We start from the raw sequence: 26,083 nt of genomic DNA on the forward strand, positions 1-26,083 counted from the left end.
CAGAACAGCCAGCATGTCTAACAAATTCAGAACCTACAATCATGTAAAAGAGGGCCCCATTTAAAAAGGGATAACCTTAGCACAAGGAATTCATAAAGGATGTTGGGCAAAAGGGCTGCACTCTATCATCTTCAAACCAGGCCCCACAGAGGCAGCAGGAGTGAGGAGGGGGAGCAGGAATCGCTGCTTTTTCATTCAAACACAAAACTTGTGGTTTTCCCTTGCTGAAACTAAATTTTCATATAGACTAAAGCATTGGCTGAGGAAGAGGAGTGTGTGGGGGGGAGCATAGGGGTGGGGTGGGGTAGAAGAGAACCCGGTGCAAAATTAGGCATGCCAGCTAACAATAAATTTAGGAAGCTAGGTATCTACCCTCCCAAGCTTTGATTCAAAGCAACACGGGTGATCTGCCCCAGTAACAGCCATATGGCCAAAGAGGGAGGCAGGATATAGATATTACCTCCACCAAAATCAGCAGCCCAGGTTGAGTGTGGAAGTGATGAGATGGCATGGCTTCCCCACTTAAATGCCTAGCTGGGGCCTGACAGCCCCAGGAACTTGCTTCCAGGAATTGTATAGAGGATTCCAACCTAAGGCTTCTTCCCTAGAACCAAGCCCCAGGGAACCCTGTGGACTTTCTGAATAGATATATGCAGGATTCTGCTGCAAGGCTCTTTGCACCCCCTAGATAAGTAGCTGATTTTGCAGAACACTCATGAAAATAAGCCTGGAGGCAGAAAAGCAGTGCTAGTCGGGATTTCTGTCCTTCAACAGAAAGGCCAATGTGTAAAGGATGAGTGTATGTGCTGTGTGAGACCCCTTGCACCTCCTCAATGAGAAGCAGCTCAATTCTCTATAGCAAAGAGTCATTTTTCTTACCTTTTCGCTCCAGGCCCAAAGACCAGCCCCAAGAAAGGCAACTCCAGCAAGCTAGGGAAGAAAAAGTAACATGCTTATTATATGCTGGAAAGCATTGTTTGGTCACGCACCCCCACCTAGAAACAATCATTATGAGGCAATATGTACATCACATTTTTTCCCCAATGGGATCGAGTGAGGGACAACATCATGAAACACCAGGTACAGGACATCTGCCACACAGGTGTGTTGAAATTTCGTTTCGGGTGAGAGTTTTACAACTGCTGCTGTTTTTCAGGTGTGGAAAGCCTCAAGGCAAGCGTAGAGTCTAGGATGTTGCCCAAGGTAACCTAACCACATAATGAGGTCTGAATTGGCTGCAGCTATCTGGGGAAGACAAGCTGAGGTAGACAGTTGATATAAATCTATGGTACGGTTGAATGTGGCATATGTTTTGCATTGAGTCTCCCCCAAAATAGAAGGTGCCAAAAAAGAGAGAAAACTATGAAAATTATCAGAGGGGCTGAAGCATCTTCATTCCTGAACAGTGCTGATGTTAGCAGTCTCCCTCTTTTCAAAATGAGTCCCCTACCTGGGGAGTGGAAAAATGAGAGCCAAAATTACCACGTAATGAGATTATGCGGGGGAAACTGTGGCTTCAAAAACTACCACCACCAAACAAACTCAAAATCCTTGTGGAATGAAGGCTCTGTATGTCAGCTGACAACATAGCAGAGGCTGTAAGCATGAACAGAAAGATCCCCAAAGAGGAGGGAATTAGCATAATCTGAGCCCAGTTTCCCCCCTACACATATATGATACGCTGAGGCACAAAGATGGAATTGTGCTAACTGCCCTGCCCCACTTCTCAGTCTAGAGAGGGTAGGGGGAAAATAAATCACCCATCTGTAGTGATATTAAAACCGCAACACACAAAAGAGCACTCTCTGGAACAGATATGCCGAACCGGTCAACAGCCTAAACAGGAGCATTTCTACAGAGAAGATGAAGCTGAGAAGGTGATGAAACAGGAAGGAAGTCATGAGTGAGCGAGAGGCAACTGTTATCTTTGTAATGAATTTCCGAACTCGTTTACACAGTGTGCTCGGTCTGATCAGTTTTGCTTCCCCTCCGGCAAAAGCAGCTATTTCATCGCAATTTCCGCCACACAAGTATGCGTTTTACCCCCCACACACACTGCCCCAAGCAAAGGTTGTTTATTTTTGAGCTCCCAACAAGCAAACCAGCTGGGTGCCAGTTCAGCTTATTTACTGCCGCACAGCATGAGGCCAAAGTGAGAGCCATTCAAACGCTTTTTTCAGAGGAAAAAATGCTCTCGTGATCTCAAAAGCTCAGGTGGAAAACCAGGGTGCGATATTCCAGTGCAACTGAAGTCCCATTGTGGAACTGTAATGTACCACTGGGCCCCAAGACTGGGCCATAAGAAAACAAGGCTGTCAATGGCTACTAGTCAGGAGAGTTAAAAGCTACCTCCAGGATCACAGACTGCATGTCTCTGAATACCAGCCTCTGGGGAATAACAGGAGGAGAGGGCTATTGTCTTCATGTCCTGCCTGTGGTCTTCCCATTAATAGACAATCTGGTGGGAAACAGGATGCCAGAATAGATGGGCCTTTGGTCTGATCCTGCAGAGCTCTTCTTTCATTCTGAAGTACAGTGATACCTTGGGTTACGTTACCTTTGGGTAACGTAACTTTCGGGTTGTGAATGCAGCAAACCCGGAAGTGTATACTTCTGGGACTTGCCCCGCACACATGTGCAGAAGCGGCACCTCTTGTTGCGGACTTTTCAGGCTGTGGATGGACCCCCAGATTGAATTAAGTTCGTATCCGGAGGGTCCACTGTAACATTATTCGGGTCACAGAAGATACTTGAAACTGTCCCACAAACTCCAGCGGGTGCAGAATGCTGCAGCGAGGCTCCTCATGGGGTCCCTGCCATGGGAGCATATTCACCAAATGCTTTACCAGTTGCACTGGCTCCCGGTGGAGTATAGGGTCAGGTTCAAGGTGCTGGTCTTGACCTTTAAAGCCCTTTGTGGCTTAAGGCCCTCATATCTACAGGACCGCCCCTCCTGGTATGCTCCACAGAGGACCTTAAGGTCCATGAATAACGATAGTTTAGAGGTCCCTGGCCCTAAGGAAGTCAGACTATCCCACACCAGGGCCAGGGCCTTTTCAGTGATGGCTCCTACCTGGTGGAACGCTCTGTCCAATGAGACTAGGGCCCTTCAGGATTGAACCTCCTTCCATTGGGCCTGTAAGACAGAGCTATTCTGCCTGGCCTTTAATTTGAATTCAGCCTGATCTTTTATCTCCCTTCTCTTCCCTCCCCTTTTATGAAGATCACTTGCTCTGAGACCCCACAGCTAATTCTCCCCTGGCCTCCTCGCTGGCCCAAGTAGGACCAATTCAGCCAGCTAGCCCTGGGGATTATCTAATGCTTATTTCCCCTAAATTGATTTTTGATTTTTGAATTTTATTGTTATTCATGTTTTTATACTATATTTTATGCTGCTTTTATAATTAAGTGTTTTAAATTTGTTGTTAGCTGCTCTGAACCCAGTTTTTGAACTGGGAAGGGCAGGGTATAAGTAAATTATTATTATTATTAATTATTATTATTATCATCATCATCATCACCCCCCTAAAGAAACCCATGCACGAATGCATGGAGCTCACACATTAGAGCAGTGGTTCTCAAAGGTTGTGGCACACCACACTGGTGTGGCAGGAGCGGATGGCAAGGGAAGATTCAAGGGCAACTGAGCATTTGAACATTTCGCTGTCGTATTATACAGTATACTATAGTGTATACTATAGTAACAAGTTCATTTTTTTTGTTTGCTGAATATGGATAGATACATTTTCAAAATTAGATACTGAGGACAATCTCACCATATAAATGAGATTACCCAGCCAAAGCAAGCTCACGCCTCACTGAGCTTGTATACATACGTAAGGTACTGTTATAAGAATTTTTAGGTCTTATGTATATAAAATAAATGTTCATAAATGTACCAAGCAAACACATATATAAATATATAAACCACATCCAAAGCCCACAGAAAAAGTCCTAAAGCCATTTTGACTCTTTCAGTTACCTCAAATATTTCTCCACAAGGTCGAAGGAAATGCAGAAACCTCCCCATTGTCCCTGTCCTCACAAATCCTACCTTAAGGGCACATTTAAGGTGTGAATAGGGTGAGCCTATAACCTGGCTCAGGAATTAAGTACAGTGGTGCCCCGCAAGACGGAAAACCCGCTAGACGAAAGGGTTTTCCGTTTTTGAGCTGCTTCACAAGACGATTTTCCCTATGGGCTTGCTTTGCAAGGCGAAATTGTCTTGCGAGTGTTCCGATTTTTTTCCGCTTTCCCCCCCCTTTTCTAAGCCGCTAAACCGCTAATAGCCTTTTAGCCGCTAATCCGCTAATAGCGCTAATCCGCTAATAGGATTGCTTCATAAGACGAAAAAACCGCTAGACGAAGAGACTCGCGGAACGGATTAATTTTGTCTTGCGAGGCACCACTGTATTATCATTACAAAAGAATGGCCAGGCTCCCCAGGTAATCCAGTCAAGTGACCATTAACAGGTAACCTGGCAGACAGGGTAAAAACAAGGCTCTCAGATTTCTGTTGTAGACCACCTTTTCTGTGATGCAGGTATGATGTTATCTCTGGGGTGGTCTTGGGCTACATCCCTTCTGTGATGTATGTATGATGTATTGGGGGGTGGTCTTGAGCTACAGGGTGGCAATTTCAAAAGTCTATATAAGGGCTTGCACACCATTGTTCTGGGTGCCTCCTCCCTCCTGCGTGGCGGGGGAGGGGGTGAGCACCCTGTTGCAACAGTTAATAAAGCTTACTAGCTGCTTTGCTTCTCAATATTCTCTGATTGGTCTCTGTTATTTTCTCCTACCAATAGAGAACCTACAAAAGGAATCTACATGGGCTCTTGGATACCCCAAAAGGGAAAAGGGCAGGTTTTTTACTTAGTACATACGTAAGAGGCTAGTTTATAATTCTATTTTGGGAACGATTCACATTCCTATGTAGCTTCATTGTTTTACACTTTCTGGGTGTCCTGTGATCATAATATAAAGTAGTTGTGTTCCATTTTATAAATCAAGCATGGTGAGGAGGTTTGTTTGTTTTCCCCCAATGTATTTCTTATTAATTTAAAAAAAATGGTGTGATGTGAGCAGATTTTTATTCTGAAAGTGTGGCCTGGAGGAAAAAAAGAGAGAACTACTGTATTAGAACTACGAGCCATGGACACATTGTCCTCTCTGCCGCCATAAACCATCACCACATTGATGCATGGAGATTGCAGGCATTAACCTCATCCCAGTACATTTCGCAAGACCTCAAGGCCAGAAAAAGGGTGAAAAATAGTTGCGGAACTGATGCAGGTACTTTTTATTATGAAAAAATATTTCTCATGGGCAGAAGCACAACAGTCATCTCCATTTACACAGCAGAACGTGCATCTACGATCTAGCTTTAAAAGCACCTGTAAAAACAGAGGGAAGCTTACCAAGATTTAGACAGCTGTTTCAACTTCCGCTCTCTATGGGAATACAGACCCGCTGCTGGATTTTAAAACTGACCCTGGGAGCCAAGGTGAGCACTGACAAACAAGCAGAAAGAATTCTCAGGGATTCCTGTTGCAGCTTCTGAATTCTTGAGAATTCTCTCTGCACCCCTCCACCTTCTTAGAACATCACCTGGGGTTGGTTCCACGTTCATGTTGGAATCCAATGGCTTGGTGTTGCCAAGGAGGAAGCCCAAACAGCTACCCAAAACTTCTAAAAGCTGATTACTTTTCTATAATTTTGTGGCAAACTTCTAACACTGCCTGACCCTCGCTGATACGGATCCTGCACCAAGCACAATATGCACACCCAAAACACACACCAAAAAAAAGGAGTGCAGCCCCCAGACCTCACCACTGGAGCATCTTCAGATCTCCTCTGTCCACAGATAACCAACAGGCCTTTGGTGAGAGTTCAGCTGAACACCAACCCCTCCAACCTCCCAAGCCTAACAAAGAGTATATGCAAGCCTCTGTATCCAATCTAGTTACATTTTCCAGGGGTATTCTGTCAGTTCTCTTTAGATTAAACCAGCCAACTATCCTGTGGGGCAAGTCATTTTAGGGGTTAAACCATGGGTAGGCAAACTAAGGCCCGGGGGCCGGATCTGGCCCAATCGCCTTCTAAATCCAGCCCGCAGATGATCCGGGAATCAGTGTGTTTTTACATGAGTAGAATGTGTCCTTTTATTTAAAATGCATCTCTGGGTTATTTGTGGGGCATAAGAATTCGTTCATATTTTTTTCCAAAATATAGTCCGGTCCCCAACAAGGTCTGAGGGACAGTAGACCGGCCCCCTGCTGAAAAAGTTTGCTGACCCCTGGACTCAATTTTTTGCAATTTCTTCAGTGAGGGGGTCTTTAATTACTTTTGTGATTGGACAACATTTAGCTTGCTAAGTCTGTTTTTAATGAAGAAGCACATAAACGGCTTTCGGGGAATTTTTATTTTTACCTTCTGAAAATGTCAGGTAATGCTAAATAAAATTAGTAATACTATAAAATATAAATACAAGTACTTGAAAATCATTCTTTCTACACAATTTTACAAACATTTTACTTCCCAGGCAATACTAAGTTATATTGATTTAACCCAAATATATCTTCAATTCCCAAGTTATGTTACAACCCTTTTTAGCGCTCCTCATTTTGGGAATCTGAAAGCTGGAAAATTCAACACGCCCTATGTAACACCTCAAAAAAAACCACATGCATTGTGACATGAATTTTTTAAAGCAAAAGTTAATTTCCTAGCCTGCTTTAGGATTTTTTATTTTCCTTTCCAGATCTTTGATTATTTTTTTATTTTTTTACAAAGGACAATTGACACAACTGTGTCCTAAACCTTTCTGAAAGCCAGAACTATCCATGGTCTCTGTGGACAATGCTACCTTGCTTTATTGCAACCTAAAAACCAGAAACACAGCAGGAAATGGCTGACAAGTGTGGTATCTTTGATAAGGATGAAAGGGAAAAAGGAAAAGTAAACACAAAACACATCTGTTTGCATTAAGCCAGGAGACCCCATCTCCTGGTGAATGCATGCATTAGAACTTCACAAAGGCTGATGAGTAAGTAGCAAAGGAAGGTGAGGGGAACTCACACAGAGAGGAAACTCTTTTAACTCACACAAACAGCTCAGCTCACAGATTTTCAAATCTGATATAAAAAGACTAGCCAGAGGACCGAGCTTTCAGTGTGGGTGGGTGTGCACTTCACAGAAGCTTTTTGTTCTCATTCTTATTTCTCAAACAGTAGTGGCTAACTCCCAGCCCAGGGGCCCAATCCAGCTCATCAAGCCATTCTTCTGCCCCCCTCTCCCCCTCTGTAAATCTTCTCCAATTTTGATGGTGGCAGAAAAATGGGAGGGGGACCATAGACACAGAGCTGGGCAGTGAGGGAAGTTTGTGTATACACACATGTATGGGTGTGTGTGAGAGAGAGACTGTGGGTGGCGACACTCTAGCATATACACCCCAGGGTGTATACAGTCCTCAGGTTAATAATAATAATAATCAGTGCTTTTTCTGGAGGGACGCAGGAGTATGCATTCTCCTAAACATTTTGTGACTCTTTGTACTTTTATCCATTTATTGTATTTATTTTTCCTGATTTGAACTATAAAATGGTGATTTTCTTGAGTCAAAATGAGAATACCCCTAAACTTTTTTTTACAAAAGCACTGATGATGATGATGACTTGCCACTCCTGTTATATAGGCTGGTTTACACATTCATGCACTCCCTAAAATTTCTCTTCTCTTAATGACTGGAAGCTAATTTCCTAAACAGGTTCTGCTGAAAATCATTTACATCTTTAAACATGGCAAAGGTAGTTTTTCCCCAAGTAGGTTGAATCTTAAACAATTGAAAATGCAGTAAAAAAAAAGAGTTTGCTTGTAATAGATCCAGTGGTTCAGTGCTCATTTCTTCTCTTTCCAAAATAGGTTTTTATCTTGAACAATTGAAAACACAGTAAATACTTGCGTGGCGAGTTCCCGCCCCCCACCAAGATAAATAAACACACGAGACACCATAATTAAGGTTAATTGGGCGAATTAGGCCACAACTTTATTGAATTCAGGAATGAGAGGCATTGGCTTAGGCATTGGTCCTAACGACTATCCGGCTCCAGCCCATTTGCTGGAGACACGGTGAATGGTTAACACTAATCGGGGGAGTCTCCCGCCGAGGCACGTCGACTAGGAGCTCCCCCGGGTCACCGCTCTGGGGCGTGCCTTTGGCCCACACCTCCATAGGCTTCGGACAGGGCCATGCCCCCCCGGAGTCCTTTAACGGACCACCCTTCGTTCACTGGGGGGGAGGTGATGGCGTTCCTCCCCCCCCCACACACATCCTCTTAACCCCTTCTTACCAATGCCTACCGCCAATGCCGAAGAGTTGTGACGAGTTGCTACGAGGTAGGCGAAAAACCAAAAGGCTGTAAATTGCCAATTGGGAAAAATTCCTACCATGCCCCTTGCGGCGACAGACCGAAGCCCATAGCAAAGTCAGACCTACCTAAAGCCCAACTAAAGGGAGGGAGGGTGGGGAAACATGGGGCCCGCCCCTCGCTCACGTGGGGAAGGGCGTGATGCCCGCAACCCCACCTCCTGGGGCAGGCCCGGAAGTGGCTTTGTGATATACCCGTAGTTCAGTGCTCAGATGTTGTTTCAGAAATCAGACGTTTCATTGCTAAAGAGCTTAGTCATCAAGCTTTGTAATAAACAATATACAAGAGAAGACAAGCGGCAAAAGGAGACCCCTTACAAGATTTCCTTAAAGCTTGTTGCTTTCCCCCTACAGCGAAGACAACCCCTGTAACCCATCAACTTTCACTCTAGCTCAGGGGTCCCCAAACTAAGGCCTGTGGGCCTCGTGTATCTGGCCCGCAGCAACTCTTGCCGCCCACCGCCTGCGCTTACTGGCGCTGCGCGGCTGCCCACTTCCGGGTCAGAGGAGCACCGGAAATAGCTTGTGCGCATTCGCAAGCGTTATTTCCGGTGCACATCCGGTTCGTAGGAGGCCCATGCATATGTGCACAAGCTATTTCCGGTGCTCCTCTGACCTGGAAGTGCACCAGAAATATGGTGTGCGCACGCGTATGGGCACGCACTCCTCCACCCTCTGGCCCACCGCGCGATCGGTGCTGGAGACACCGGCCTGAGGCACGGTAAGTTTGCTGACCCCTGCTCTAGCTGACCCCTGCTCTAGCTGAGCTCTAGACTTCCCCATCTTCAGCTTGCAAGAGTTGACCTGAAAGATCAAACTAAGTTCCACCTGGTTCAGCATTCTCTTCCCAACTGCTGCCGGAAAGTGCCTGAAGAAGCTCACAAGCAGCTCACAAAGGCAACAGCCATTAGCTAGTACAGTGGTGCCCCGCAAGACGAATGCCTCGCAAGACGAAAAACCCGCTAGACGAAAGGGTTTTCCGTTTTTCGATGCGCTTCGCAAGACGAATTTCCCTATGGGCTTGCTTCGCAAAACGAAAAAGTCTTGTGAGTCTTGCGATTTTTCCCCTCCCCCCTTTTTCTAAGCCGCTAAGCCACTAATAGACTTTTAGCCGCTAAGCCTTTAATAGCCGCTAAACCGCTAATAGCGCTAATCCGCTAATCCGCTAATAGGGTTGCTTTGCAAGATGAAAAAACCGCTAGGCGAATAGACTCACGGAACGGATTAATTTCGTCTTGCGAGGCACCACTGTACTCAAAAGATACAACGCAGGGGTTGTCTGCCCCGCCCCGATGTTTAGCTGGCTGGTGCTGATAATGGGAGTTTGACTCCAACAACCTCTGGACAGCATCACATTGGCTACCCCCCCTCAAAAAAAAACCTGTTTCTCAAAGGGGAGGTTCCATTTTGATATCTCAACTAGCCATAGACAGACCTATGCTCCAGGAATTTGTCTGATCTTTTGAAAAGCCATTTAAGCAGGTGGCAATGGATTTGTGAGAAATTCCACATTATGGACTCAACTGCTTCCTCTAGGCTGTCCTGAAGGAGCTGCCAATTAACTACCATATTTTTCGCCCTATAGGGTGCACCAGCCCATAGGGCACACCTAGTTTGGGGGGGGGATAAAGAAAAAAAAATTATTTCCCCCCCAGGCGCGGGGCTGGGGCGGGGGAAGCCTGAGCTTCCCCTGACCCCAGCCCCCAGAACAGGCTGCTATCCGCAAGCCTTGGGAGCCCGGCGGGAACTCCCGCCAGGCTCCCCAGGCTTGTGGATATCTGCCCGAAGCCCAGGGTGCGCTGCGGAGCGTTCCCCAGGTTTTGGGCTGCAGGCTGCTGTCCACAAGCCTGGAGAGCCCGGCGGGAACTCCCGCCGGGCTTCCAAGGCTTGCGGATAGCTTCCTGAAGCCTGGAGAGCGAGAGGGGTTGGTGCGAACCAACCCCTCTCGCTCTCCAGGCTTCAATGAAAGCCTGCATTCGCACACACATTTCCCCTTCATTTTTGGAGGGGGAAAAGTGTGTCCTATAGGGTGACAAATACGGTACATAGGATAGCATTACAAAGAAGGGAGCAGAACTTATCTAACGCTGTCGCGCTGTCAAGAGAATATTGCAGCCTCACCTACTTCTCCTACCACAAGGATTTCCCTTCCAGGGAGGGGTTCCATTCAGAGTTTTAACTACAGTCAGCCTTACATGGGCACAGGCGCTTTCACTTACTATCTTTGTGCCAAACCAACTGTGTCACAACCCATGTTCAAAGAATCCTAGAGTTGGAAGAGTTCTTGAGGAATATCTAGTCCAACTCCCTGCAATGCAGGAATATGCAGCTTTCCCCTATGGGGATCAAACTTGAAATACCATGGCATTATCGACACCATGTTCTAACCAACTGAGCTATCCTGGCTGTTAGGAGGCTTACAAACTGTGGCATCAGAGAACTATAAATTGTAAGTTACAGCACTGGTTTGGACAATACTCAAGAGGTTTGAAGTTTTTAATGTTTGGTGTTTTATTGTGTTTTTAATATTTTGTTGGAAGTCGCCCAGAGTGGCTGGAGAAACCCAGCCAGATGGGTGGGGTATAATTACTTACTTACTTACTTAATTATTATTATTACTACTACTACTACTACTACTACTACTACTATCCAAATGTGGATTTGGTTTGCCAGCCTCACCTCTACCATCCAGGCAAAAGGATATGTCCCAATGTGGCCTACATACATGGAACCATACCATGGAGGCCAACATTATGGGGTTAATTCACCATATAAAAATCTGGGAATCAACCATATGATTTTGGCTACATATAGGGGTTGTACAGGCATAGATACAACTGCATGGATGGTGGAGGCAGCATCAGGCTTCATTTAAAGAGCAGGATTGGGCCCTTGAAGTATCATATGAACAGGTGCATTGTTTCAGAGTGAACTGAAAGAGGGTCAGGTGAGGGAGAAAACGGCATCTTTCCCCCCAAATTGGAATCTCCACCCCAGCCCCCCTCCTCCAACCCACCTCGCCCCAAATCCCTCAAACAGAAGAAAAACTCTACTCTCGGCAGCGGACTTTCCCCACATTTATATTACACGCACATACTTGCAGAGGCTTAAACAGCCTTTGTTCGGAAGATTTGTTGCAGTGTTACTTGTTTCTGTTGGTAAACAAAAGGTAGTTACTAGGAAGCTGGGCTTCCGGATTCCATTATTGTACGGTTAAAGGGCAACAGAAAAGATATCCTTTAATGGATCAAAGAACTGGTTACAATGCCATAAATAGTTGAACTGTTATGCGAATCAAGTTAATGTCCACAGGACCAAGTCTTGCTGTGCTCAGAAAATGAAATGGCAAAAAAGCACACACACAACAGAATACATTCACGAAGTTGTACTTGGCTGGGCTTTGCTCAAAGTGATATTTGCAGAGAGTAGAAAGCTGGACTTCTTAAGTCAGATCTGTGCAGCTTGTGACCGGCCATTAGTTGATAAAATTCCCTGGCTTTGCTGCCTGCTTGGGACTGCAAAATCAGAGAGGTTTTCAAGATTGTGGCAAGCCCCATACATGGCTAAAAACTGTGTTTGTATTGCTGGTACTTTTATAGTTACCCACTTTCATTGGGGAGCAATTCATAAGTGAAATGAAATAAAAAATTAAATCAAACCCCTCTGGTGGTGGAGGGAGGGAGGGAGAAAAAGAAGATCGTGCCACTCCAAAAGGTAAGTTTGGAGGCCAATTTAACCACATCATGCCAACCTCTAGGAAGACAGTGGTTATGTTGTTGTGGCAGAATCACCATAACTGCATGGAGAAGCTTTCAAACAACATTTCCTTGTGCCCAGAGACTGGATCTGAGCTTCCAGCCCTCATTTCTTTAGGATCAACATGCCAGAATCTGTCTAGGGAATGTGTTAGTAGTTGGTCAACTTCTACCAAGTGGGTTAGAAGCTCCCAACCAAACTCTGTTAGGGTTCAAGCTTCAAGGGAACAGAAATATATCAGTGCAGACAAGATGATGTTCCTGGCAGACAGCAGGATGTTCATAACGAACGAAGGTTTACGGGGTGACCTTTTTCGAAGGAGGAACCAAGAAACTGAAAGATTCCAAGTTACCCACATTTATACGTTGCTAAGAGAGCCACTGTTCAAATGGCATCACAGTGCTGCTCCATACAGCATGTGTGAGCAAGAGGTGTCTCTCTCTTTCTGATTACTCCAGGTTGCTATTTTGCTGCTGTTCTGTCTCTTCCCCTGTGTTTTGAAAACAACAGCTCAATATAAAAACCAAGCAAGTGAAATGTTTCCAAATCTGGAGATTACTGTATTTTTCGCCCCATAGGATGCACCAGCCCATAGGACGCACCTAGTTTTTTGGGGGGGAAATAAAAAAAAATTATTTCCCCCCCAGGTGCGGGGCTGGGGCGGGGTAACCCTGAGCTTCCTCCGACCCCAGCCCCCAGAACAGGCTGCTATCCGCAAGCCGTGGGAGAGCTGCACGAAATCGCGCAGCTCTCCCACGGCTAGCGGAGGACTGCGCGAAGCCCAAAGCTTGGGGCATGCTGAGCTCAGCGCGCCCCAAGCTTCTGGGTGCCGGGAAGCTCTCTGCTAGCCGTGGGAGAGCTGCGTCTCCCACGGATAGCTTCCTGAAGCCTGGAGAGCGAGAGGGGTCGGTGCGCACCGACCCCCCCTTGCTCTCCAGACTTCAGCGAAAGCCTGTATTTGCCCCATAGGACGCACACACATTTCCCCTTCATTTTTGGAGGGGAAAAGTGCGTCCTATAGGGCGAAAAACACGGCAAATGGTGGAGAAAACCTCCATGATTATGTTTGGATGTGTTAGACTTCAACAAAGTTGCAACACCAGCTATCAGGTTCTAAAAATCCAAAAAACTAAGGCTTGTAGGGAGATGACAGCTGAAGTCACCCATATGCTATTTCACAGTTTGTCATATCTTGCTCCATCCCATGGTCAACGCATTTGATGTCAACATAAAATCTGTCCAATCTGAGGTACACAGCACCTAAGCATTCAAAACATGGCAGATTTGGCAAGATGACCCTTCTCTACAAAAATAGAAAAAAAGACGACTGGATACTTACCCAGAAGATTATGTTGTAGCTGAAAAGCAGGTATTTGTACCAACAGCTGACTTCAGCAGAAGAATACCGGTAATAGTGCATCTTTTATAGAGCTGTGACTATGTAGAACCAGGAAAAAAAGAAAATAAAGATCAGTAAGAAGAAGAAATGCAGTGGCATTCAACATACCCAAGCCACGCCAATAGTCCATAATCATTGGTTAAGTAGCGTAATTCCATATTGACTCACATGGCATTTGGGCATGTAATCTTTTTGTGTGAGCTAATATAACCACTGAGCCTCTTGGGCTTGCCGATCAGAAGGTCGGCAGTTCGAATCCCCATACCAGGGTGAGCTCCCGTTGTTCGGTCCCAGCTCCTGCCCACCTAGCAGTTCGAAGGCACGCCAAAAAGTGCAAGTAGATTAAAAGGTACTGCTCCGGCAGGAAGGTACCGTATTTTTCGCTCTATAGGACGCACTGGACCATAGGACGCACCGGACCATAGGAGGGCGAGAACAAGAAAAATAATAATCTCCCCCTCTCTGTTCAGCGCCCCTTCAGCGAAGCAGCAGGAGAAACGGGGGCCCCTCCATTTCTCCTCCCGCTTCACTGAAGGGGCGCTGCGCAGAGAGGGAAAACTGTGCAGCGCCTCTCCAGCGAAGCAAAGCTAGGAGAGCAACAGCAAGCTCTGGCTTTCTGTCTCACTGCTTATTTCCCATCTCAAAAGAAAAGAAAAGAAAAGAAAATAGCATAACATAACATAATATAAAATAAAAAATATAATATAATATAATATAAAATACTGCAATGAACCTTGACTTCAGCTCAATGATCCCCAAAAGGTTTCATTCAGGTATAAACAAGTATCACAATACACCTGTAGTCAAAGACGTGCAAAAACAACCCAATACTGTATTCGACAAATGATGAGCATGCATTTGTGAACCAGCCCTGAGAATCATGTTCTCCTTTCCACGCCTGCAAATAACTATCCTGCATGGCCTTGGCTCTGTCTCAAATAACACAGCTTAACTAACTTTCTTCACTAAACTCAAAACGCTGTAGCTTCCAGGCTGTAAAAATAGTCAAGGAAAAGACTTTCAACTCTCTTCAAAGTTTGCAGATTAGTCAGCCAATTGCCTCATAGTACTTTCATCATGTAAAAAGACAAAGGGCTAGCACAGCCTCTCCAACCCACTCCAGACTCAGATTTGTTTACACTACCTGCAACTGTAACGCTGAACAGATCAGCAGTGAGAGCCTCAAAACCAGAGACAAGTCTTCCTTTCCTCTGCCCTGAATGAGGTAGGCAGAGTTGACACTTTCAGCAACAGCAGAGAAGGATAATGGCAAAAGACAAGAGGAATGGTATTAAGACAGTGCAAAAATGTGTTCCGATATTCTCTGCTCATTACAGATTCTCTGAACATCAGCACGAAACTAATCATTTGAACAGCCCTGAATTGATCAACATCCTTGGTGTGGAACCTGGTATTCTACCACCATTTTAAAAGTTACCACCAAAAGGTGGCATATGTTGTTCCTCCGCTCCTGCATTTTATCCTCACAGCAAGATAGGTTGGGCCAAGAGATAATGAATTGTCCCTTCACCCAGTGAGGCTTCAATCCTATATCTCCATAGTCCTTGTCCGACTCTCTGAAACCATCACACTAGCTCTAACCTTCAAAAATTCAGGGTTTATGTGCTTTCTTTCTATCAGATCCACATCAATTCATTCCTCCCATTCCTTCTAGAATCCATCTTCCATTCAGAGGACACACACACAGCCCCTTTCTACTTATCCATCAGGTGCTACCAAGTTTCCCTGCTGCCCCATTCACATTGTCAGCAACCGTTCCACCAACAAAGGTTTCTGCAAGAAATTTGGTTTCTGCAATAAATTCAAACAACTGCAATTTCTCCCGCTGCTGTGTTCTTTTCCAGTTTCTTGTGTCCAGTGATGGACACTGGAGGACCATAAACAAAGTTTTCTCCATCAGCCTAGTTTAAATGTAAATGGAATGAATCCTAGCTCATTAGGTGACCGAGAATTTCTGCACCGGGGTTAATAAACAGAAATTATCCCCTGCCCTTAGTTTCTCAACTGCTGAAGCAACAAAAGCCAGGCCAAAATCAGAACAAACCTTCTACATATTCTAGAAATGCCCTTGGCTGCCAAATGGAAACAACATTCGAGTGATGGATTGCTATGTTCTCTGAAAGCATCTGTGCTATCAGCCACTCGCCTCAAATGTCTGATTTTGTTAATTAAGGTTTCAGGTAGGTTTTATACAACTGCTTCTACAAAGCTGGGGGTTTTTTTCCAGCCTGCTGTGAGCAGTATTAATCCAGGCAGTAGAGCTTCCCATCAGAGTTCCCTGCCCACAAAAAGAAGAAGAAAACTTCTACCACAACCACCCCAGCCTTCTTCATTTTGTGTACAGTGGTACCTCGGGTTACAAACACCTTGGGTTACAAACACTTCGGGTAACAGACTCCACTAACCCACAAGTAGTACCTCAGGTTAAGAACTTTACCTCAGGATGAGAACAGAAATCATGGGCTGGCGTGGCAGCGGGAAGCCCCATTAGCTAAAGTTGTACCTCAGGTTAAAACGGTTTCAGGTTAAGAACAGACCTCCAGAACGAATTAAGTTCGTAACCAGAGGTACCACTTTATCTGTAAAAGTCATACATGCAGTAATGTTCTGTTTCCAAACCAAGTGGAAATTGATTTCCAGAAAGGGAGTAGGCCATTTTTGTGCTGGATAGAAACTGACACATGATCAGATACCACAGAGGACAACAGAGTTGTGGTTCATGGAGAAAGGAATTGTTCCCTGTAGCCCTTCATTCTCCCTTCTGTCTCACAGAAGGGCAATGAGACATCTGACCTTATCTGCTGATGGCACATTTGCTTGGCTACTGCTGACTGGAGAATAGCCAGCAAGGCAGTTGTGTTTCTCCCCATTCTGAAACTCCCTGACCCCTGCAGTTCTTTTACTCTTCCACTTTCCTCCACCATCTCTAAACGAGTCCTTAGAAACTCAGATATATAAGCTAGGTGCCAAATGGCTCCTTAAACCAAAGTTGCAGTCTATGTCTAGTTGCCATTTGGGAGCGAAAGGGCTCCAAAGTCTTAGTTTTCAAATGATGGACTGTGATTGATTATCAGTTAAACATCTGGCTAGTTTAGATGACAACCTTGAGCTAGGTTCAGAACTTTGAAAACTTAAAGAAGAAAGGTTACTTGATCCAAGGACAAATTGGCCTATTCATATCTCTTTTTCTTAATGGTGATGGACCATTCATAACATAGGGATATTCTTCAGAACTGTGAGCAGGGAAGTAGGGGTGCGGTAAGTGAAGACAAGCTACAACAATGAACTATAACACTGTTCACCGTTCCTGCTCAGGTAGCACAGAAAAAGCATTTTAGTTCCTGAAATTCATTCCATTTGCACAGATAAAATACAAACCGACAGAATTCTATAGGATGTGGTAATATTGTGTGAAAACAGTCCAGATCCAATGATGCCCTGGCACGCACCTCCAGATGGTGGAGATGTCAGGCGCCAGCCTGGCATCAAGGCATCTTTACTTGGTCGCAAGTGGTCGAAAGCCAGGTGCAAAATGCACCTGGCATCTGGCTAATTTCAAACACGGAGTCCTTGCCACCTATTGCCTATGACCTCCCATTTAGCCCTCAGATTCTACTCTTAGGAAATTGGAAAGCATACATATCAGACTGGATGATAAATCTCTCAGATCTCAGTTGAACAGATGTCAATTGTGGTTACTTAGTTGTGAAGGATTTGCATGAAGGATTTGCTGTACAGTGGTACCTCGGGTTACATACACTTCAGGTTACATACGCTTCAGGTTACAGACTCTGCTAACCCAGAAACAGTACCTTGGGTTAAGAACTTTGCTTCAGGATGAGAACAGAAATTGTGTTCGGGCGGCGCGGCGGCAGCAGGAGGCCCCATTAGCTAAAGTGGTGCTTCAGGTTAAGAACAGTTTCATGCTAAGAACGGACCTCCGGAACAAATTAAGTACTTAACCTGAGGTACCACTGTATTCATATTTTAAAAGCAATACTGCCTTTCATACTGTTTGGCACCTGCCAAAACGCTCCCTTCCACACAACTATCTATGGCACAAGAGTCCTTCTGGACAAAGCACTGGTCAGCCATAGACTCAATATCTAGCCTCGGACAAATCCTTTTCTTTCCGTCTTAATTCCCATCCTATAGAAGGGAGTTCAAAAGTTGTGGAGTAAAAGCAGTGAAGGATTCTTCTAGCAGATTAGCTATCTGGCCATGAATGGACCACTTTTTCACAATCTCTAAGGTAGGAGATGTGTTGGCAGACCTTTGGAAGGTAAGATGTGGGTGTGTGCAAGGAGGAAAAAGAATTGGAGAAGGTGCGACAAGAACTAGATCTGAGGAACATCACATCATAATGTTCAGCTGCTAGGGCATTACAGGGACATAATTTATGCGTGCGTGTGTGTCCCCCCCATTTCTTTTTTTGGTATCTTGAACGGTTTAATGGATTTATTCTGAAGAACAAAAAATGCACACTTTAGCAAAATTGCAGAAAATGTGACGCATGACTTGTCCGCTGTACCCGACACGTACACTATGTTTACCAAACCCATATTTCAAACAGGACCTATGTCGTGTTCCAACATTCTCCACCCAGCACCCAACCCACAAAGGCAGAAAAGGAAGCTAACATTAAAAACAGGGAAACTTTGGGCAAGCTGCATGTCAGCCAAAACAATAACAACAATAATTATGGGCTCTCAATCCTGCTTTTAAAAGAATCCAAATCTATACCCTATGTAGGCTTGTGTAAAATGTAAAGTGCAACTCTTCTTGCCCCAAGGCAGTTCCTTTTTCCGAGAGATTTGCAGGACACAGTTGAAGAATACGGTCTTCCTGTAACTCGGACACTACAGTGCCTCCCCTACTGAGGAACTGCTTTACAAAAGCACAACGTCAGAAGGAATCAGATGCCAAGTGTGGAAAGTGCACTCCAAGGCAGGGTTTGCCAACCTTTTTTGGACCAGTGGGCACAATTTTAATATTTAGGGAGTGTCGGAAGCGTCAGTCCCAAGCTGGCTGAGCTCAGGGTATGTGGCATAACCAAAATGGCTGCCATGGGGAGAGTGGCATAACACAACATTAAAGAGACAACCACCCCCGACGACCTTATGATTACCATGGGAAATCAGTTGGGTCTTGCTGGTCCTAGTTATGGAGATTTCACACAGACAGACACTGGTGCTGTTACTGTCTAGTAACAAGGAGCAATTCTTATTACCAGTAAAAATGTACAAGGCAGCCGCACCACCCTCGTTTCACAGAATTTGTTGAGATTAGAAGTTAACAGCACATTTTGCCCCATAATGTCTTATTTTCCCCTAGGAGGGCCAGAAACTTACTTTAAAAACGAAACAAAAAACCACAACTGAAATCTCAGAGTCTGGGGCATCTGCGCACTGGCCTTGCTGCAGAGCTTTCATGGATGCCATGAACCCTGCTCCAAAGGATTACTGAGTTTAGATAAGCTTTTCTGGGAGTTGGCGAACCATTAAGGCTCCTTTGCCCCGTTTCAGTGCATTGAAAAGCAAGTGGAGCTGTGATTATTTGAGTATTCTTGTGAGGCCCCGGTATATGGAAGAGGCTGCTTAGTAGGTTATAGCATCTAACTTCCAGGCCACTCTAGCTTAGCTTTGCTTTGTGTATGCCTGTTAACTTTCTTATTCTACTTGATGTGCCTTCTTCCTACAATCAAACCCTTTCAACACGCTTTGTCTTGCTTGCCTGCTATGGCCTTTTTCCTGACACCTCCCCTAAGGGCTTTTCATATCCTGAACCGACCCAAACTTCCTTGTTGGATCCCAAACAGTTAAAATGCTTACACTAGGGTGAATCTGTATTCCTAACAGGAGGACTTCGGAAATCAGTGTTGTTACTCACCATCCCCCACTCCTGCCTTTCTGAACTAAGAGATATATTTGTTTGCACAAAAAATTGCACACATATGTACGAAGCACTACCTACAACTTTTTGCAAAACAAAAGCAGCTTTGGACATGGCAGTTTTGAGGGGAGAAGTGATGGGGGGGTGAGCTTAAAATCCATTTCCTGGTTGCTGCTTGGGCTCCCCAAATTTTGCTCATTTTAGCAAATTTTGCAAATTTTAGCTGCTTCCTAACACAACCCAAGAGGCTCCAGACACATGTTTGGGAGAGTACAAGAGTTTAGATACTGGAAGGAGGACAAATAGTTGGGAGGGGTGGGGCACCATTTGAAGTTGAAAACTAAGCTTGCCAGGAAATGCTTAAGCAACCCCTCTAAACCACTTCTCTGTTCACATTCACCCCTTTTCAAAAGCAGCTTGACTCACAGGGGTCAGCAAACTTTTTCAGCAGGGGGCTGGTCCACTGTCCCTCAGACCTTGTGGGGGGCCAGACTATTATGGGGGGCAGGGAATGAGTGAATTTCTATGCCCCACAAATAACCCAGAGATGCATTTTAAATAAAAGCACACATTCTACTCATGTAAAAACATGCTGATTCCCAGACCGTCTGTGGGTCGGATTTAGAAGGCAACTGGGCCACATCCGGCCCCCAGGCCTTAGTTTGCCTACCCATGAGCTAGAGTTTACCAAAAAAAGAGAAGAGAAATAAGCTGTTGGAAATGTGTTCTAAGCATTTTGGCTAGGGGCTGGGGAGTGGTTGTGTATTCATTTAGGCAGGAAAAGAGCAAATCTTTCCGATTGTCAGGACATTAACATCTCACTTTTTTAAAAAAAAACCACCATCACCACTTGGCAGGGTAATGCGGGTGGAACAACTTACCATGTGGTGGAATGCACTCTGTAGTTTGGCAATTTGGTAAAAAAGATAAAAGGGGGGAGGATCTGTAATGACCCTCCAACCTTTAGCTTGTTTGTGTCGTGCTTCCCCAGCTACATTCCAGATTTCCAGAAATCAACAGACTATTCAGCGTCCTTTCGAATAAAGACTTACTTTGCATGCACATAACTCATTATTGTTTGCATATTACCATGCATGCTGGTGGCGTTTAGTAGCGTTTCAAAAGCAACCAATTGTTTCGTCTATTTGTTCCATGAATGTACATTCCAAATGCCAATTCCAACTCGCACGCTGGTCTAGTTGCGTGGGTGGGTGACATTCATAAAAGGGACACTTCTTTCTTACCAAGCCCATATTTTCTCAGTGTGGCAGTTTCTCCCTTCCTCTCTGGATGGATCACACTATGTTTCTCAAGAATTCACTCCCCAGCCACCTCTAAAGCTTCATTAATAATAATAAAAATGCCTATGAAAAGACCCTGCTTTGCATATGACTGACAAAGATTGGAAGTAATTTACTGGCCAGCAAGGCAGCTTAGAGTTTCTAGATGCCTTTATTTCAACTTAAATCTGAGCTAGTCTCAGAAAACAAGACACACTTTAGAGAAACTTCAATAGTGTGTAGGAACCTACATCGGAACTGAAAAGCAGTGACGGCGTGCATACTGCAATTTTCATCCAAAAATGCAGAAAAGAATTCAAGATGTATGAAAAGTTACTGTTCTTCACTGTGTTATTTAGGGGGGGAAAGGCTTTCCAACAAACACTCTCTCTCTCTCTCTCTCTCTCTCTCTCTCTCTCAACTAGGATGGGGGTCATGAGAAAGTTTCACCCATTGTGAGATGACTCCTTCACTGAGAATGTAGACAACTTCTCTCAAAACGCTTTTGTGTCGCAGGCCTCATCTAAAAAATAATAATGAATTGTTTGGCAGCTCTTGGGAGCCCTTTGAAAGACCTTACAAAAGTTACCCCCGAACTGACACGGCAAGAATGTGCTCAGAACAAAACAAAAAACCAAAAAACCCTTCAAATCTTCAAAGATGCAGCCACTCATCTGAGGCATAAATAAAGCAGCCTCTGGCTTAACCAGGAGATGCCACACCTGTTGAGAGAGGAAGCGAAACTAAGCCTGGGAGAACAGATGTGGCGGAAAGGGAGGTACGTTTCAGTGGCCTAGAATGATACTGCCCACTTTGCTAAGGGCCTAGATGTTACCATGCAGACCTGCAAAAATCTCATTATGAGTTTTAACACCCACTTCACACCGTTAACACATCATAGGGTTTAATGCTGTGGCTGTGGCAAGGCATTTTGCTGCTTAAAAGCACCTCCCCCCCCACACACACTGGAAAGACCAAAAAATCATATTTGCATCTTCATCTAACCCTTCCTTCCTTCTACTTCAAGGAGCCACAGTCCTATGCATGCTTACCTGCCAGTAAGTCCTGCTGAACTCAGTAGTACTTACACCCTGCATATAACCACACCACATATCCCCACAACACACACTTTTTTCCTGTGTCCCCACCCCCACCTTGCAAAACCAGGATTGGTCCCCTGAGGCCTACCTCCTCCTTGTGTTGTTGCTATGACAGCTGCTCCTCATCAGCCACATAGTTTTGCAGGTGAGCAGACAGAGCCGCCTAGAAGACATCCTGCACCATCACCCTTCCATGCCCAATAGCCACGAGCGCACACCTTGGCTCCCCTCCAACTGATGTGGAAGGAGAGGCAGCCCAGAGAAGTCCACACCTCATATTTAGTTTTGAGTTGGAGAGAAGGAAGAAGAGGAAGAGGAACAAAGCAGAACAGCTGCGATAGTGTGGTGGGGCATCAGCTCACTTTCGTTTGGTTTTTGTATGAGTAAAAAAATAATCTCCCAGTTCTGAAAGATGCCCCAAATCTGCTGCCTGAAGCAGTTCAGCTTTCTGCACAGTCAGCCCGGTCTTGACTCTTAAACCAGTTTTCCCCAACAGGGGTTTGGACTAGATGACCACTGGGTCCCCTTCTGACTCTACAATTCTATGCTCATGCAAAAGCATCCCATAAGAGATTCCACTACAACAAACCATCTGTGTGTTTTTTGATCCTGAATGGCTTCTAGTGGTGCAGCAATCAAAAGCTGCTGTCACATTTGCAAAGCTAAGCAGGGTCTGGGGTGGTTTCAAATTGGATGGGGGACCATGTGTCAAGATTCCTGCATTGCAGAGGGTTGGCTAGATGACCCTCAGAGTCCCTTCCAATTATGAAATTCTTTATTTAAAAAACCTATACCCTGGGGGCAGTTTCCAGTAATGAAAACCAAAAACAGATACACACACTACTACAGTGCTACCTCAGGTTACATACGCTTCAGGTTACATACGCTTCAGGTTACATACGCTTCAGGTTACAGACTCTGCTAACCCAGAAATAGTGCTTCAGGTTAAGAACTTTGCTTCAGGATGAGAACAGAAATCGTGCTCCAGCGGTGCGGCAGCAGCAGGAGGCCCCATTAGCTAAAGTGCTACCTCAGGTTAAGAACAGTTTCAGGTTCAGAACAGACCTCCGGAATGAATTAAATACTTAACCTGAGGTACCACTGTACTCTAATTTATCCATCACTTTTACATACTTTCTCCAAGGAGGTTGGGGACTGTGCTATTCTTTCTCACAATTACCTGTAAGAGAGATTAGGCTGAGGAATAGTTAATTGCCCCTGGACCTCCCAGAGAGCTTCAAGGTCAAAACAAAGGTTTGAACCCAGGTCTGCCTGTTCCAAATCCAACCCTCCACCCATTACATCACGTTGTCCATCATGTGACCAACAGGAGCAGCAGTTGAAAGTCAGGCTAGCTGGGAACCCTTTTTCCCATTGTGCATTTTCCCCCCAGAGGTTCCTTTCATTCGCCTATGTCTCAGCCGTGACCTGTCTGAACTCTATTGTACTGAGTAGAATGCCCAGAGAATGCTTGGGATTATAGCTAGGAGCATTGCTGCGGCAAGGCAATCAGTCATTGATGCTACCACAGAGAAGGCTAAAGTTCAGGATCCCCTAGCACCAAGCGCATAAACCAAGATGCTTTCTTATTTACGTTTGCCCTGCTCAGGCGTTTTTCAAACGGCAGACGGGAAGACAGGACCAGCTCCACCACCTCAAGCAGTTTGTTAGAGCCAAAGGACATCACTTTGGTTAAACCTGCTGCCACCGTCAAAGACAGGAGAAATTTTCTCATTCTAGTTCTGGCTTGACAGGCGCAACATTTCTGCTCACGATCAACTGGGAGCAAAGGAAGGATGGAGGGCTGATTTTACGGAAAAGCAAAGAGTCAGGCAGCAGGGTCTACTCAAGGAAGGGGAGAATATTCCAGTCTCATGCGCCAGACACAGAAACCTGAACAGCAGCTGACTCCAAGTCTGCTACCAACCATCTTCGGCCTCTTGTCTGTCCTGATGCAAAAAACGAGCACAAGTGGTCCTTTTGTAAGCTAAAGAGAGGTGGACAATGGCACTATAGTTACAGAAACCAGTAAAAGCTCATTTCTTCTGCCAGAAATCTGGAAAGTGCTGCTTGCAACCAGCAGCGGCTGCTGTTAACTTTTCCACTTTTAGAAATGCGTTGTTTCGTAAAATTAATTAGTAACTTGGTGGATGAACACAGTACAAATAAACTGGGCAACTGGAATGGTGACTAGTCAAAGCTGAAAGCCAAGCTATACTTAACTATCCCCAGGAAGCAGATACGATATTTACATGTGCAGTTCTTCATGCATGTGAAAATGAATACACTGATAGCTTTAAGAGCTTTTCTTTTTCTTTTGTCTTAAAATCTAAACAATGTAAGAGAAATATGCATCACTGTGTTTTTAGCAATTCTCTATTTTATATGTAAATCATATAAAAAGTCATGTTAAAGAAAAGGGTGGGGTAATACTACTACTACTACTACAAGTTTTATTATTATTATTATTACTGTACTACAACTATTACTATTATTATATGTCATTTGAAATATTTACAAGTATTCCAATAAAAATATTTTCAAGTAAAGTTTGAATTTGTTTAAGGATTTAAACATCACAGCCAGAGTAATTCTTTTTTGTTGTTTGGTGGGTGGATGGGGAGGTGAAAGCCATGGCCGAGCTATCAATGTCCTTCCCACTCACTGCAACCACGCTGGAGGTTGGATGCTCCTCTCTTTCTGCCTTCCGCATTTCTTTCTCCTTCCACTGCAGCAAACAGGAGATCCACTATATCACCTCTGGGAGTGGCGTAGCTTGAGGACTCCTTTTGGGGACATCTGGGGAAATGGGGCGAGTTAAGGTCCTGTGTGGCGCTGTGGGTTAAACCACAGAGCCTAGGACTTGGCTGCCTCTGACACATCCCTCCCCACCCCACATGCTACTGGCAAAATGTACTGGTGGCGGCCTACCTATGCCAACCGAGTGTTCAGGTGGCTTCTGGTGGCATAAGCGCTCTCCAACTGATGGGCTTTCCTGCCTGGTGGTCCCTATATACCTACATTCTATGGCTTCCCACCTGCCCTTAAGTCATCTTTAGGACTGCAGCCAGAGTTAGAAACTCATATATATAATATAATTGCAAAATGGCACCTTAAACCTAGGTTGTGATCGCCACAATGGGATATCTAGGTGCATTTGTGTGGCCTTTTTTTGTAACTGAATTTATTATTATTATTATCATTATTTTCATTTATATACTGCTTTATATTTTAAAATACAAATCTCAAAGTCGTTTACAACATATCAAAACATCAAGCAAGCCAATCCAGAATAAAACAGAAGCTTCAGGAAAATATGTCCTATCCATCCTTCTCATTTTGTTTTCCCCAGGCACTAACCTGGCATCCAGAGATCTCTACGTGGTCGCAATTGGACCCGCGTTAGCTGCAAAATGCGCCTGGCTAATTTCTAACACTGCCTGTATGCACTTTATTAACTTTCCTCCCCTGCAATCATATAATTCATTTCAGCTACTTTTGCCTTCTTGAAAATCATTTCAGAAATTTATACAAATTTTTAATTAAAAAACCTACATTATTATTGTTGTTCATTTTATTTATTAAATGTGATGTCACTTGAATGCGCTAAATCAGATTTCTAGTGATTTAGGGCACTGAGAATTCTTCCAGATTCATTAAGTGATCCAAACTCTTCCAGAAAACCCACATTTCTATTTAGCAGTGTCTTTGCGTGGGATTTTACTTGAGGGTTTTAGTTGTTTGTGTCTTTTTAGTACCTTTTCTATTGTCCAGCGCAAAGGACAGGATACAAATGTGACAGATGCTCTGAAGGCTCGACAGAAAAGGAAAGCTTATAAATAGCAGAAAGAAATGAAGTATAAACACAGTTTTTTGAGGTTGCTGAGGGAAAGAGGAGGACATTCTTTGTGGAAGCTATTCTCCTATTTCCTCATTCTTGTATCTTTTCATTATAGCCACAGAAGTATATCCAGCTTCCTCTGTCCCTTCCTTTGCTAGCGTCTCCCAATAAATAAGGAAACCATCTGGCCACCTTCTTTAAACTAAGCTTGCAAATTCATTATTGATCCTTAAAACCCTGAAGAAAAAGGAATATATATATATATATGGGAGATTGTTCAAAAAAGAACTCTCAAAAACAGTCATTCTATAATCAAATAAAATATCCATGAAACAGTTGGGTGGGGGGAGAGGGGGAGTCAGTCCATTA

At 44.6% G+C, this 26,083-nt stretch overlaps 1 protein-coding gene across 1 annotated transcript in view; it reads right to left on the reverse strand.

Annotated features, from left to right (window-relative positions):
* The window catches only part of TSPAN14 (tetraspanin 14), a 43,724-nt gene that overhangs the window by 12,688 nt on the left and 4,953 nt on the right, over positions 1 to 26,083 (reverse strand). The window contains exons 2-3 of the mRNA XM_081190968.1: positions 13,521 to 13,618; positions 880 to 930 (exon numbers count right to left, since the gene is read on the reverse strand). Of these exons, the coding sequence (XP_081047094.1) occupies positions 880 to 930; positions 13,521 to 13,601 (132 nt within the window). The 5' untranslated portion in view covers positions 13,602 to 13,618. The remainder of the gene's footprint in view (positions 1 to 879; positions 931 to 13,520; positions 13,619 to 26,083) is intronic.

The sequence above is a fragment of the Podarcis bocagei genome (assembly GCF_964188305.1).
Source record: "Podarcis bocagei genome assembly, chromosome: 4".
Lineage (NCBI taxonomy): Eukaryota > Metazoa > Chordata > Lepidosauria > Squamata > Lacertidae > Podarcis > Podarcis bocagei.